The sequence below is a fragment of the Schistocerca cancellata genome, chromosome 11 (genome assembly GCF_023864275.1).
Source record: "Schistocerca cancellata isolate TAMUIC-IGC-003103 chromosome 11, iqSchCanc2.1, whole genome shotgun sequence".
Classification (NCBI taxonomy): domain Eukaryota; kingdom Metazoa; phylum Arthropoda; class Insecta; order Orthoptera; family Acrididae; genus Schistocerca; species Schistocerca cancellata.
The window spans coordinates 143,525,593-143,541,097 of record NC_064636.1 but is presented as its reverse complement, the minus strand read 5'-3'; the positions used below and the strand labels follow the sequence as shown (position 1 = coordinate 143,541,097).

The 15,505-nt window shown below is 41.9% G+C and overlaps 1 protein-coding gene across 1 annotated transcript in view; it reads right to left on the bottom strand.

Annotated features, from left to right (window-relative positions):
* Positions 1 to 698: 698 nt before the first annotated feature.
* Positions 699 to 15,505, bottom strand: part of LOC126108363 (uncharacterized) — a 56,475-nt gene continuing 41,668 nt past the window's right edge. Inside the window, exon 4 of the mRNA XM_049913576.1 lies at positions 699 to 1,107. Within this exon, the coding sequence (XP_049769533.1) occupies positions 717 to 1,107 (391 nt within the window). The 3' untranslated portion in view covers positions 699 to 716. The remainder of the gene's footprint in view (positions 1,108 to 15,505) is intronic.

The window sequence follows — 15,505 nt, the reverse complement described above, 5'->3', positions numbered from 1 at the left end:
GCTGCAGATGGTGTGAGCATGATGTGGTGTGAGCACTGCTACAAATGTGACATTGCAATTAAGCACGAAAAGGACTTGTGCGGTGCACGCACATAAGTGAATTCGGTGTGAAATCGGAAGTGAAGATAGATTCTAAGTGAACAGCTTATATGGCAGTAATCTGAGTATGGTGCAGTTTGCAATGATGTGATGTAGCAGCATAGACACTGCTAGCAAATAGTTTGCAGTAATTAGGTAATGTAGCGGACTGGTGGAAAAAAGTGACGTTATTGCGGCTGGCCGATGTGTTACACAACAAACGCTATTCTCGCATTTGTCTCTTGGAAGAGATTGGGTGTTTACGTTTCGAAATACAGCCGGTTGTGAGAGACGTCGGCTGTATTCTTGTAAGCTGTTTGAATATTGTATGTGGGACGAGAAACGCAAGACAGAGAGGGAGAGAGAATTGGAGTTTATGAATGATGGAGTATTTTGCAATTGTTCCTGAGCTTTTGCAGAAATTGCTTGTGAAATTTTTTACAGAGTGAATTCTGAAAAGGAAGGTTTGTCACGCTGGTTTATAGATATCTCCTGTTGTTGCAGTAGTTGTGGTGTTACTGGAGTAATTGTGTGGACTGCAAAAGGTAGAAATGAATAGAGAAAGCGATCTTTTTTTCAATTTTTTATTTTAATGTTATGTAGAATGAAGTACATGTTATTCTCTCTAGTGGCACGTATTAACGCTCTGTTAGCATCTCGACGAGCTGCTGATGGTTGCACAGCCTGGCCATGTCCAGGGGGGTCTCCCCGTCTTCAGCCCTCGCCCCCCTGTCGGCTCCGGCCTGCAGCAACGCAGCCGCCGCTTCTTCGTGGCCATTCTGTGCCGCCCAGTGCAGCGGCGTCCACCCCCACCGATCCCTGGCGCTGGGGTCGGACGCCGCAGAGAGCAGCAGCCGCACCACAGCCGCGTCGCCCCCCTCTGCAGCGCAGTGCAGGGCGGTCCACCCGAACACCTCGTCCCTCGCCGCCACGTCCGCCCCAGCCGCCAGCAACAGCCGCACCTCCTCCACCGCCCCCACCTTAGTCGCCTCTATCAGCCTCCTGCCTCGCTCCTCCTCACAAAGGCTCCTGCACAAAACATCGACACATTTACCCTCTACTATCGAGACACACACACCAAATGAAAGAAACTGTCACGGCCGCAAAACTGCCAACAATTCTGAATACACTTCCACAAATCTAGAAATCTCGCTTCTGCGATACTGGTTAACCAGCGTATTACAGACAGATCCACAGCACTAGCCCATAATCAAAAACTTCAGCCATCTGCCATTAAAAATGCATTCCATCTCCTAACTAATTCATTTGGCACATTTCCTCATAATTCACTCCACAGATCTGCCTCCTTTCACCTCGGCATGCAGTTGCTACCCAATCCTTCATCTACATTCAAACACACCCCTAAAACTACCTTCTCTGGGTACCAATTCCTTCTGTCACTTAGGAATAAAACACTAGAAACCATACACATCTGTAAGTACTGAAATAATACTTCCTCACCAGACAGCTAAGTGATTCAGACCAGTAACATGGAAATTTTCTGGCATACCGACAAAAAATATAAAATTTACTGCTTCGTACACAGTAAGTTCGTCGACATATTTGAAATACAACAAGGGCACCAGGTCGACTTTCCCTGACACACACACAAACACACACACACACACACACACACACACACACACACACACACACACTACCCGCTGCATAATAATCGTCACATGTGCTCATATAATCATGCCTGCAACAAGAGATACATCCGCTGGAACATTCATTTCCATCTACTTACACACTTTGCAAGCCACCATATGGTCTGTGGCAGAGGGTATCCTGCACAACTACTATACTCAGTAATGTTAACTTTGTGTAACTTTTTGCAATTTTTGAAAATTCTGCACAGAAACGAAGTTACACGCCGCTACAGGCAGTATAGTTAAAAAGGTCTTCGGAACTGAAAACGTATACCAACTATGTTGCTCTTGAATAAAATTTCTGTTTCAGTAGTAGTAGGAACACTTAAACCGTAACTTTAGACCAGTCTCAAAAAAGTACTATATTTCCTGTATCTAATGCTATGCATAAATTAGATCATGCCAGAAAGAAATCAGCTGTTTGTAAGAAATAGAAACACACAGTGTTAATTGATTATTGCATGTTCACTTACAAATATCAAAATACTTGTACAGATCTGGCATTGCTGAACTTGAACCAATGTCGCGAGAAACTCTCCCCACAGCTGATGCAAGTTAAAGGCTAATCCCAAGCGAGAGAGCCAGTAAGAAGCTCCAAAGACAAGTGAAATACTAACTAGAAACTACACAGGTAATAAAACTGCTGCATTTAGTACAAAATAATCAATGTAGGTGGAGCAGCAACCGTATGAAACAAAAGTAATAACTGGTACATATAAAAAGTTCTCAACTGACTGCAGTCATCTGCTTTTTCCGTTCCACTCCCAAATAGAGCGAGAGAGAAACGACTGCCTGTATGACTCTGTACAAGCGACAATGCCTCTCACCCTATGTTCGCGTCCATTGTGTCAAGTGTACATTTGCCAGAACTAGAACTGTTCTGCAGTCAGCCTCGAAATACAGTTCTCTAAGTTTTCTCAGCAGAGTTCTTCGAAAAGAACGTCGGCTCCCCTCCAGTGATTCTGATTTGAGTTCCTGAAGCTTCTGCGCAATACCTCTGCGCCACTCGAAACTACCGGTAGCAAATCTAGCAGCTCAGCTCTCAGTCCTTTAGCTGTCTTCCTTTAATTCTACCTGTTGCCGATACCAAACACTCGAGCAGTACTCGAGAATAGGTCGCACCAGTGGCCTACGTGCAGCCTCATCTACAGGCCAACCACACTTTCCTAAAATTCTCCCAACAAACTAAAGTCGACCCCTCGCCTTCCCAACCACAGTCCTCTCACGCTCGTTCCATTTCGTATCACTTTGCGAACTCTCGCTCAGACATTTAAGCGACGCCTCTGTGTCTAGCGGAACACTACTGCTGTACCTCAACATTACGTGTCTGTTTTTCCTACTCACCTCCATCAACTTACGATTCTCTACATTTACAGCTGGCTGCCATTCGTCACACCAACTAGAAATTTTGTCCAACTCGCCTTGTGTCCTCCTACACTCACTCAACGACGACATCTTACTGTACACTAGGGGACAGTCAGCAAACAGCCGCAGATACCTGTCCACCAGACCATTTATGTATACAGACAGTAATAGCGGTCCCACCACCCTTTTCTGGAGAACTCCTGCCTCTGGCGAACACTCGCCACAGAGAACAATATACTAGGTTCTGTCACGTAAGAGCTGAGGTCCACTCACATACATGGGAACCTATTCCACACGTTTCTATCTCTTGCAACAGTCGACAGTAATCCACCGTGTGAAATACTCTGTGGACATGTACGAATATGTTATTCAGAGGTGATCGATTAGCGCACCACATCACAGGAAAATCTGCACAATGCAAAGAATTGCGATCTTTGGGGTAAAAATTGCTCAGTCACCTCTATTGCAATCACGGATTGTATTAAACAGTCGGAAGAGAAAGAACTGGGGCTAATGTTGCCTATCGCAAAATCCATCATTGCAAGCAGCTTCTCAAAATCGGTAATTCGATCAACCATAGGGACTTTTGTATGGCTAAAAAATAGTGCTGACATTACACAAATTAGTTGTTGCCGTAAAAACAAAAAAAATTATTTTCCTTGGAAGAAAGCTGTTTAGCGTAAGACACTGCATGAAATGCGATTTACTTGCAACAGACCTCTAAGTACAGGAAAGGTCCCTCTAGAGAGAAGTCATTACTGACTGTCGATGCAAATACTTGATACAAGTCAGGAAATTAACAGAACTCTTTTCTATCGATGAAACTTGGGTGGTGAACCAACGACATTCCTCTTAGAAGACGATGACAGGGTCGTGACAGTGGCACCAAAACAGACAATATGATAGTCCAAGCAACAGCGGTGAATGTTGAATCCAATACTTGGTTTATTTATTGGTCTACATCAATGTCGTCTTCACCAAGATATTTCCCATTACATATTATACATTTATTCCAGTGCTTCTTCCAATGCTTAAAACTATTCTGGAACAATCCTTACAGTAGCATTTAGTTCTCTCAGAGGTGCAGTTTGAATCTCATCTCTTATGTAAAAGACAGCTCTTTAAGGTTTGTCTTTATTTTTGAGAACAAAATGTCACACATGGAGCCAACGTGGGGCCAAGGACATCACTACAGCATTGTTTCTAGCCAAACATGCACAATCATGCAACGAACTGTGAGCAGGTGCGTTATCGCAGTGCAGAAACGGTGAACTGTTCCGCCACAAAGCCGGACTTCTTTCCGCGTTGCTTCAGGCAATCGGGGTTGAGCTGGTGAGAAGTACTGCATACTGGCCGTTTCATCTTGGGACATGGAGTCGTGGTGCACTGTACTGTCAAAACCGAAGATTACTGTCAGAAACGTAACATTCACATTTCAGTGGTCTTGGCCATCTGTCACTGAGACGATTGAGTGTTGGTTTACGCATCGTTTGGTTTAACTCTCAGTTCGTCTTCTATTATGACCTTCTCGTCATCCTAATCTTCTTCGAAAGAATTATACCGGCCGTAAACACGTATTTCACTCTTAGTATACTCAGCAAAAGCAGTATATAATATTTCTAAAACCATGATGCATTTTAATCGATTCTCATAGCAAATTTTAATACAAATGCGGTAATCCATTTTTACAGTAAACAAATAATCGCTGATACTCTTAAAATACCAGTAAGCTTTCTAACACCTGACAACACACTAAATAACCGATACGCATAACGTTGTACACACAATGACAAAAAGGAAGTAGGAATCTGAGTAATAAAACGCGTGAAATGAAGAGTTTCCCGTATCACAAGAATGGTTGCGTTTCAATCCACCCAATCAAGGGGAACTTTTACCTCTTAGAGGAAACACAATGGAAGAGCAAGTCTTCAGTTGTCCGGTATAATTACACCACATTTCGTTTATAATCGCTTCGGAATATAATCCATACATTTAGGAGGGAATTGTAGATGAAAATGCATTCAGATGAACAGGCATTCGGTTCTGACGTATATTCGTAATAGATGTAGCAACCAACCCTGGCTTTTGATTTCTGTTCCTGTGTTGATGTAATTTACTCCACAATGCTGTGTTTCGGGAGATGGCTATCGTCTGCTGTCTCGCAGTGGTGCCAACTCATTTACCCAAAAATGAACGCTGCCCGGATGGGTCTGCACAGTGCGTCGCCACCGATTCAAGGCGCGCGCCGCGGAAACGCCGGCACGGCATTTCGGAACCGAGGCGTATATAGAAAAAGCAGGCAGGCCATTCCGGCACCAACCGAGTAAAAAACTCGCAGACGCCCTCGCGCGCCTTGACGTCACGGAGAGGAGGCTGCAGTGGCGAGCATCCAGTTTTGAGACAGCCAGGAGCAAGGCTCGCTGTAACTGCGCCGTGGCACATTGCATCAATAGTGCTCGGACGACGACGGACGTTACGTATCACGCTTTTCCCACGGATGAGCACTTGCGACGTGAATGGATGGTTCGATGCAAACGCAAGGACAAAGTGAATGTGGAAACTGCACGTGTATGGTCAGGTCATTATCGGCCACACGATTTTGAACGGGATTTGAGAAATGAGCTACTAGGGTTACCTTCAAGAAAGAAGTTATCCCCAGCAGCAATCCCCTGCATAAACTTTCCGAACTGGCGTAGACAAGAAATTGTGGAAAGCGGTGATGCAAACGCAAGGGTAAGACGTCTGCATATACGTAACACTTTCAATAATAGAAACTGAAAAATTACCGTAATACAAACGAATTCACATAAATGCAACGCCTTTTGACGCATTACTATATTGCTGTACGGGAGTGAATGACTCGCTATGTTGTACAGGCAATAAATAATGTTGCTCAAGTGCATTTGCTTTTCCTCCTGGATATAATAGCTACATTTGTCTTAGAAATAGCCGTTTTTTTAAGTATTCTCGATATGTTGACTATTTTAAAGCTAGTATATAATTCAAATGACAAAATCAGCATATTTCGCGTAATTTGTTTACCTTTGCTTTTGTAAGAACAGCTGACGCTAACAAGTTGACTTCGTAGCGTAGTGGTATGGTTTCTGACTCCCATGTTGGGAGTTATACCTCTATTTCTTCTTAAACTTTTATTTTTACATTTTATCAAATTAAGCTATTGTAGTCGCTTATGCCACTGATATTTAACCGCTTTTGTCAATTTAGCTGATTTTTAGTGAGCAATTAATGCAGTTGCATAGTACTTAGTAAATAGTTTTAGGAATAGTGGGCATACTCGGTAAATAATTTTAGGAATAATAAAATTAAAATCAAATTCATTCCTTAGAGATCCGGAAGTCGTGCACAACGCTGTGGATCAAGAAGTTTGCAAAAGCGAGCTTTGATGGCTTTAGAAACTGCGTCACCGAAAAAAAAAAAGAAAGTCGACCGAACCACATGTACAGATTGCGTTCATGCACCCACTGAAGTAGTGAATAAGGATTTGGAAATTAAGGAACTCAGGGCCGAGATTGAACTTTTAAACAACTGAATGCACAGAAAGAAGAGGCACTAAGAAAATGTGATGCAGGCTTACGAAGTAAAACGAGCGATCTCCAACGTGTTCTTTCGTTGAAGCGGGCAGAAAAGTCATCTGACGCGAAAGAAAAACTCAAATTGCAGAAAAGTGTAAATAGTGTATTGTCAAATTGTTTTATACCGGCGCAGATAAGATGTCTACTAAACGAAAATGAAAGGGTAAAGTGGATTTCAGAGGACATAGCCCATTCATTAACTTCAAGAGCTCTGTCACCTAAAGCATACACGTATTTGCGAAAGCGAAAAATTCGTTTGTCGTGCAGGGCAACCCTTCAGAAATGGACGAAGGAATTTAAACGCAGACCGGGTATTCTTGAAGATATCCTGTGTTTATTGAAAGCCAAGTCACACACTTTTACTTCTCGAGAGAGACTAGCTCTTCTGACATTTCACGGAATCAATGTTGATGGCCGCATATGTTACGATTCGTCTGAAGACGTAGTAGTCGGACCACATTCCAATGTACAAGTTTGCACGATACGTGGGTTGTGCAAGCAGTGGAAACAACCAGTTTACTATGATTTCGACACTGTGATGACCAGTAATTTGCTTGAGAGCATCATTAAAGCGGTTGAGGAATCAGGAATCGGTGTTGTTGCTGTGACGTGTGATATGGACGGAAAAAATATAAAAGTTTGGAAGGAACTGTCTGTCGATACAGAGAGAACTTATTTCGTAAATAAAGCAGACGACACCACGAGTGTATGGGTTTTCTTCGATGTACCACACCTGTTAAAAGTTATTACGGAACCGTTTCTTGGATACAGGCATTACGCTACCTGATGGGTCCAAAATATCTCGGACAGCTATACAGGAACTTTTAAAGCATCAGACGAGTGACTTAACGATAACACACCACATTACTGAAGCGCACTTAAACGTAACTCGACAAGCAAGGCAGAATGTACAGACGGCAGTGCGACTATTTTCACGACAAACAGCTCAGGCTTTGAAGTATGTTCTTCATAAAGACGTTGAAAGTAATTTTATTGAACTCGTTAACGACGTCTTTGATGTCTTGAACTCTAGAGTTCCAAAATATGAATGCTCATCCCTCCGTAGTGGGTTTGGAATCCATCTCTCAATTTGAGAAAATACTTTGAACAGATTCTTAGATATCTGTCCAGCAATGCGCGTTGGTGACAAAGAAAGAATGTAGCCTTTCCAAAAAGGTTTTATAGCTTCAATAAAATCTCCCTTTGGTCTTTTCGAAAGTCTGAAAAGTATGAAAGTAAGCTATATATTAACTTGTAGGCTGAATCAAGATTGCCTGGAAAGCTTTTTTTCTAGGGTACGAGGATTAGGTATATTTCATAACAACCCTACACCTTTTGATGGAAGGAACAGGATACGTCTCCTTATACCGATGGATAACGCAAGTGATATTTCTCTCTCTGGGAAGACGCCATGTAAGGTGTCAGGCAAATCCAACACCTTCCATGAAAACCATGACATGATAAGCAAATCCAGTAGTATGTCACATAGCTCCGAATAAATCGTGACTATCAGCTCGGAGACATGGCTGCTGTTACCCTTGACGCTGCATCACAAAATGGCTCTGAGCACTATGCGACTTAACTTCTGAGGTCATCAGTCGCCTAGAACTTACAACTAAGTATACCTAACTAACCTAAGGACCCCACACACATCCATGCCCGAGGCAGAATTCGCACCTGCGACCGTAGCAGTCGCTCGGCTCCAGACTGTAGCGCCTAGAACCGCATGGCCACTCCGGCCGGCGCTGCGTCACAGACAGGACCACCTGTGATGGTGTACTCAACGACGAACCTGGGTGCACGAATGGCAAAACGTCATTTTTTCGGATGACTCCAGGTCCTGTTTACAGTATCATGATCGTCGCATCCGTGTTTTGTGACATCGCAGTGAACGCACATTGCAAGCGTGTATTCGTTATCGCCATACTGACGTATCACCCGGCGTGATGGTACGGGGTGCCATTGGTTACACATCTGTCACCTCTTGTTCGCATTGACGGCACTTTCAACAGTGGACATTACATTTCAGACCCGTGGCTATACCCTTCATTCAATCCACGCGAAACCCTACATTTCAGCAGGATACTGCATGACCCCAAGTTGCAGGTCTTGTACGGGCCTTTTTGGATACAGAAAATGTTCGACTGCTGCCCTGGCCAGCACAGTCTCCAGATCTCTCACCAATTGAAAACGTCTGGTCATTGGTGGCCGAGCAACTGGCATGTTACAATACGCCAGACACTACTCTTTATGAACTGTGGTATCGTGTTGAAGCTGCATGGGCAGCTGTACCTGTACACGCCATCCAAACTCTGTTTGACTCAATGCCCAGGCGTATCAAGGCCGTTATTACGGTCAGAGATGGTTGTTCTGGCTACTGATTTCTCCGAATCTATGCACCCAAATTGAGTGAAAATGTAATCACATGTCAGTTCTAGTATAATATATTTGTCCAATCAATACCCGTTTATTATCTGCATTTCTTCTTGGTGTAGCAGTTTTAATGGTCAGTAGTGTATCTTCTAACAGAAATCGTAGGGTCAGTATTGCCTCATATATTCCTAGACATCTACAAAATCCAAACTGATATTCTCAGACATCAGCTTCGACGAGTTTTTCCATTATTCTGCAAGGAGCTCATGTTAATACTTTGCAACCCAATGACTTGACTGGTATTTCATTAGTGCTCACACGTCAGCAACTGCTTTCTTTGGAACTGAAATCTCATATTATTCTTGAAATGTGAGGGTATTTCGCCTCCCTCATACATCTTGCACACTAGATGGGAGATTTGTGTCATACCAGTTCTAGAGTTTTGCCATACCTCGCTCTCCCAAAACTGTCAGTAGCTCTGAAGGAATGTTGTCTACTACCAGGTTCTTGAGGTCATCGGTCCCCAGACTTACACACTACTTTAACTAACATGCTAAGAACAACACACACACACACACACCTTCTAGACAGTCCTCCTTAGCCATTTTGCACTTCGTCAATAATTTTTTAAACATTCATATTTCCTTTTGCCTGCTTTATTTGCTGAATTTTTATAGTTTCTTCTTTTAACAGTTGAACTCAGTATCACTTGCATTAACCAAGGATTTCTATTTGGCCCTGTTTTTACCTATTTGATCTTTTTCTACCTTCTCTGAAAGCTACCAATTCATCCCCCAAAACTTTATTCTTTGTTTTTCACTGTCCTAGTTTGTTATTGTGTGTGCTGTAGGTCCATTGCTTCCTCCTCTAAGTTTCTCACTTTTTTCGTTGTAACATAACCTGTTGTGTTTGCATCCCAAACATTTCCCCTCTTCTTACCTTTCCAAGTCTTGCATCTCATCCTGGCGTTCTATTTTTTTCTGCTTTGTTTCACATTCTCTACGCAGCATACTGATTTTGATATCAGCATGTGCTGCATAATTAATACTATTATCCTGGACACTAAGTATACAATTCGACACTATCAATGATGTTTTTAGTGTGCATGTAGCACATGTAGGTGTGTGTCATCTTATTTTGAGCGTTTTTAAATGTTTTTTACTTGTAAGTATGTACTTCCTGTGCCAAATTACGCGTTATTACCCCCATCATTTGTATGCACGAAAATTGAAAAATTTCTGTTTGTTGCTTGCTCCTGATATAATTTCAACACTAATTCTCTGTGTCTTCCATGACTGCCAGTCGAAATGGGTGTGCTTCTGTTGCCTGCCTGAGGTGCAGGAGGGTTTTAAATGTTCACTGGATTCCAGTCGATATCTGCAGCTGATTATCTTGGTCAATCAAAGCAGGAAGTACTTTAATCTCTATACAGGAGGGAATCAACATCTACATCTACATGTTTACTCTGCAATTCACAGTGAAGTGCCTGGCAGAGGGTTCAATGAACCTGTTTCATACTATTTCTCTACCATTCCACTCTCAAATGGTGCATAGGAAAAAGGAACACCTCAATCTTTCCATTGGAGCTCTGATTTCTCCTATTTTATTATGTTGATCATTTCGCCCTACATAGGTGGATATCAAGAAAATATTTTCCATCGGAAGAGAAAGCTGGCAATTGAAATTTCGTAAACAGATCTCGTCGCAAAGAAAACCGTCTGTTTCAGTGACTGCCACACCAACTCGCGTATCATATCAGGGACACTCTCACCCATATTGTGCGATAACAGGAAACGAACTGCCCTTCTTTGCACTTTTTAGCTGTCCTCCGTCAATCGTACCTGGTAAGGATCCCACACCGCGCCGCAATATTCCAGCAGAGGACGTACAAGTGCAATGTAGGCTCTCTTTGGTAGGTTTGTCGCATCTTCCAAGTTTCTGCCAACAAAGCGCAGTCTTTGTTTCGCCTTTCCCACAATATTATCTATGTGGTCATTCCAATTTAAGTTGCTCGTAATTGTAATTCCTAGGTATTTAGTCGAATTGACAGCCCTTAGATTTGTGCGATTTATCGTATACCCAAAATTTAGCGGATTTCTCTTAGTACCCATGTCTATGACCTCGCACTTTTCTTTGTTTGGTGCCAATTGCCACTTCTCGCATCACACAGAAACTCTCTCTAGATCATTTTGTGATTGGAATTGATCGTCTGATGATTTTACTAGACGGTAAATTACAGCGTCATCTGCAAACAATATAAGGGGGCAGCTCAGATTATCACCTAGACCGTTTATGTAAATCAGGAACAGCAGAGGGACTACGACACTACCTTGCGGAATGCCGTATATGACTTCCATTCTACTCGATGATTTGCCGTCTATCAGTACGAACTGTGACATCTCTGCCAGGAAATCAAGAATCCAGTCACACAATAGAGACGATACTTCATACGTATCAAATTTGATTAATACTGGATGTATACGTGGACAAGGAAAAAAAGTTCCCGGATTTTTCCCGGATTTCCCGCTTAAAAATACACTTTCTCCCGCGTAAAAACACTTTTTCCGTCTTAAGTGACAGTATATTTTCCCTCGGAATTGCAAAACTTATCAATCCTTTGAATGGTTATGGTTTTGGACATGGGCGTAGAATTTGCTGGCACTTTAGAAAACGAAACTCAGGGAAAAAAGACACATTTTGGAAATATCTTTGATGTGCAGCAACATGTGCGTTGTGTATTTTCGTATTACGACAGCACACATTGGAATTCCACCAAACACCGCATGTTACTTTCCGAATCACTGAAATCGAGATTGTGATGTGCTTTTGTAAGCCAGTCACAGCTCATGTCACGTGATCTCGCCAGCTCATGACAGCGAGTATTCAGAGCATAGGGCACGTGATGTAGTCAGCCAATAGCAACATCCCTGTTAAGCAGTGGTAAGACACAAGTTAAGGGCTTACATTAATATACATAGTGTTGCTACAAGAGAAGCAAAGCTTCCACATCTAATATTGGTCACTAAGGTTAATAAGCTGCAAGAGAAGCTAATCTTTCGATATAATGTTGATTTTTTTTGCGCGTGTTACACTTTAAGATACATCACACAAATGTGGCAGTAAAATGTTTAATAACGACATAAATGTCTGATCTCCAGGGTTTGAAATTCTTCTAAATGGCTTGTCATCAAAGAGTTGATTTTTAAATGGAGTCAAACACTCTGTGATTTAAGAATTTCATGGTACATCCTCGCGCATAGTCCAACTTACGTTAAAGGATATTTACTTTGAAAGTAACTCTTTTCAAACCAGCATTCGCAATATTTTTCCACGACCTGCTGGAAACAGGTTCGTTCCAGCAGCTGCCAGAGAGCGGCAGGTAAGAGGCGCCCCGAGCTTGCGCAGCTAACATGACGTAGGAAGCCCGTATGTACGTACATGTAAAACATTAAAAGATCTTACATTACATTGTAAAACCAGTAAGACGTCACAGGGTACTCCAAGAGCTCAGAATTTCGTGAACCATACTAAAATGTGCACATTTAAACTGCAACGTAAAGCGCACATTCGTGTGTCCAGATTCAGATGTAAATTTTCTTGGAGTACCAGTGCTGCATTATCTCATGTTTGGTTCTTTATTATGGCATAATGCCGTACGTGCTAGAAGATGAAAACTTGCACTTAAAATGCAACGAACAGTTGTAACTAGCCAGTACTGTGGAATTAAAAATTTCGTTTCAAGTACATTGGATGCCTCTGCAGAAAAGGTTAATAAAAGCCAAATTTCTTTAGCAAACAAACAAAAATAACTTCATTGTTCTGCAAGGCGATTAGTGCTTGACTGTCAGAAAGGTGGAAATAAAATAAAATCTGAAACTAATAACGTATATCAGCCTTCGGTAATTATGTGAATGTATTTTAATTCACTCGATACCTCCCGGCCAAAGATATCCGTTTTGCTTTCATTTGACGCCGAGAGTAAACGAAGGAGAAACAGCAAAATCACTGAACGTCAACACGGGCCACGTGGAGACTGCCCACTATAGTTCAGACTTCTCTGCGCATCAGCCTCGCATCTACGATATTTGCGAACCGGGTAAACACTAAAAAAAAAATCGAATTTTCAAAAGTACCCAAGGGCACCTTGTAAAACACATCATTCTGAAAAATTTGAAACAAAAACATACGTGTTCGAGAAAATATAAGACACGTTATTTGGCCTTAAGTGTGCCGAAGTGCAGTGCCACGCCTCTTCGTACAGCATTCTCCTATCGCACGTCACTGTATTTCGCTCTGTGGAATTTAAACGTGTATATTTTGTAAGCGATGACATCAAACTTTATTCGGAACAGTGGAAGTTGAAATGTCCTGTGCTGCCTCTCCTGCTCCCAGTCAGCCAGTTTGACAGCCTGCCCCTCTTTATTTTTTAAAAAACTCGCCATTAATAGCGGATGGGATTATTTGTAATCGGGAGAACAAGAACTCTTCAGAAAATTTGGACTCTTTATTGCCTAATAGCTAATAACTTCCTGTTGTGTGTGACAAAGTAAAATTTAGGATACATAAAACCAATATAGACGAGAGACAAGCAAGAAAGTACACATTTCAGTACTTACATCCTAGCATTTTTTATCTCTAATCTTGCTACAGCTTTAAATGGCGTGCTTTGCTTTCTGCGCAAGAATCTATTACCTCACCAAAGTTCGTCAAACTTTTTGCTGCATGAAAAATCGAAATTTCGTTACCTAATACTGAAAAAGCTGTTAATACAAATAATACCCAAGACTGGTGTGGTTTCTGGATCTGATTACGTTTATTTTGTCGCTGTATGCTAAATAAAACAAAACAGGCCTTTCTAATATTGTAACAAATTTTGTAAAATACACACACACACACACACACACACACACACACACACACACACACACACACACACACTTACACACCAAATTAGCGAGACTGTTTTGGCACAGATAGTCATTTTTAAAACACGATAGAATATAATTCACTAAGTACATATATCAAATGCCTATTAGGCCTACAGCAAGCAAAAAGCTTTATGTTAGGAAATAGTTTCACATTTAATTCATACGCACCAGTTTCTCAAGCATGAGATCGGAAAGTAGTATTACGAAATTCTTATATAAATTTGGAATAGTCTCGTCCTTCCATAATTTGTGTGATGTCCCCGTTTATTCTGCTTCCTCGTTCTAACAAACTTGTCATCACCAATTCTGTGGACATTCCTGCCACTGTCAAAATTTGTTCGCCGATTAACTTCAGTAACCCTGCCAGAATCACCGGTTTAGTTACCCCGTGATTGTTCTGCCATTAGGCGTACAAAACGTTTTCTGCGTTACTTCCGAATCAGAACTTAAGCGGCTGCTAGCCGGGGACTGTACAACTGGACCTTACTAGTGTAGCGATCTGGCCAGAAAGTTTCGGTCAAAATTTCATTTTCTTGGATACAACGAGAAGATAATACGTAATCTTACCCACTTGTTATTCCTGCAGTCGTTTATTTCCATTCTGGTAGACTGAATCTATGGATTTCGCTACTAATTATAACAAAGCTGATCATTCGAAAACCCAATCAATCACATCATCAGACAGCGACTGGCATTCATCCGTTCGGCTTTACTCAGCTCGTACGGCCCCATCCCCTTTTGCCTGCACAAAGTTTATTTTCTAGATGCGATTAAGATTCTCCTGACAGAGACATCACGTACACTACGCACGCATTCAAAAATCAACTTACGATTCATTCAGAAATGAACTTAAAATGTGTTCAGAAAGCAACAAGGATGCGTTTCAAAATCATATAAATGATCGATAGATCAACGTGCGCTGGATGCTAGGCGCTTTGTGAAACAAGTTTTTTTCCTTGAGGATATGAATCTGGCGCACCCTTTTCCCGGTACCATCTAGCTGCTTGCACAGCGAAGAGCCACATTCCTGTAGCCAGAAGCGGGAGAATCTGCTTCTCAAATGCGACTCAACTGCGCAAGCGCATGAGCTCGCTCGTAATTGCTAAGACGAATGTAATGTAAACAGTTGTGACTTCACGGTCATCGGAGGGAATTTGTTGTTATGAAGTATTGCAAAGTCTTCCTACTGGCTTTGACACATTTTGCTGTTGGCAGACGCTTGCATGAGGACTCTGTTGTCGTCGTATATGGCGCATTTCCTTTGCATTTTAAGTTATTTTGGTTTTTTTCTCTCGTTAAGTTTCATTGTTGCAGTATTATTCTGCAGTTGCGGGATACAGTAATATTTGTTTGAGTAACGGTTCTTGCCAGTCAAAATTACAAAAATTTAACTGAAAACTAAAACAATGAAAAATTCCCAGAATTCTAAAAAATTCCCGGGCTTTTCTGGTTTTCTCCCGGATGAAAAAATTCCCGGGTTTTTCCCGGATCTCCCGGTTGTCCCGGGTCGTATACA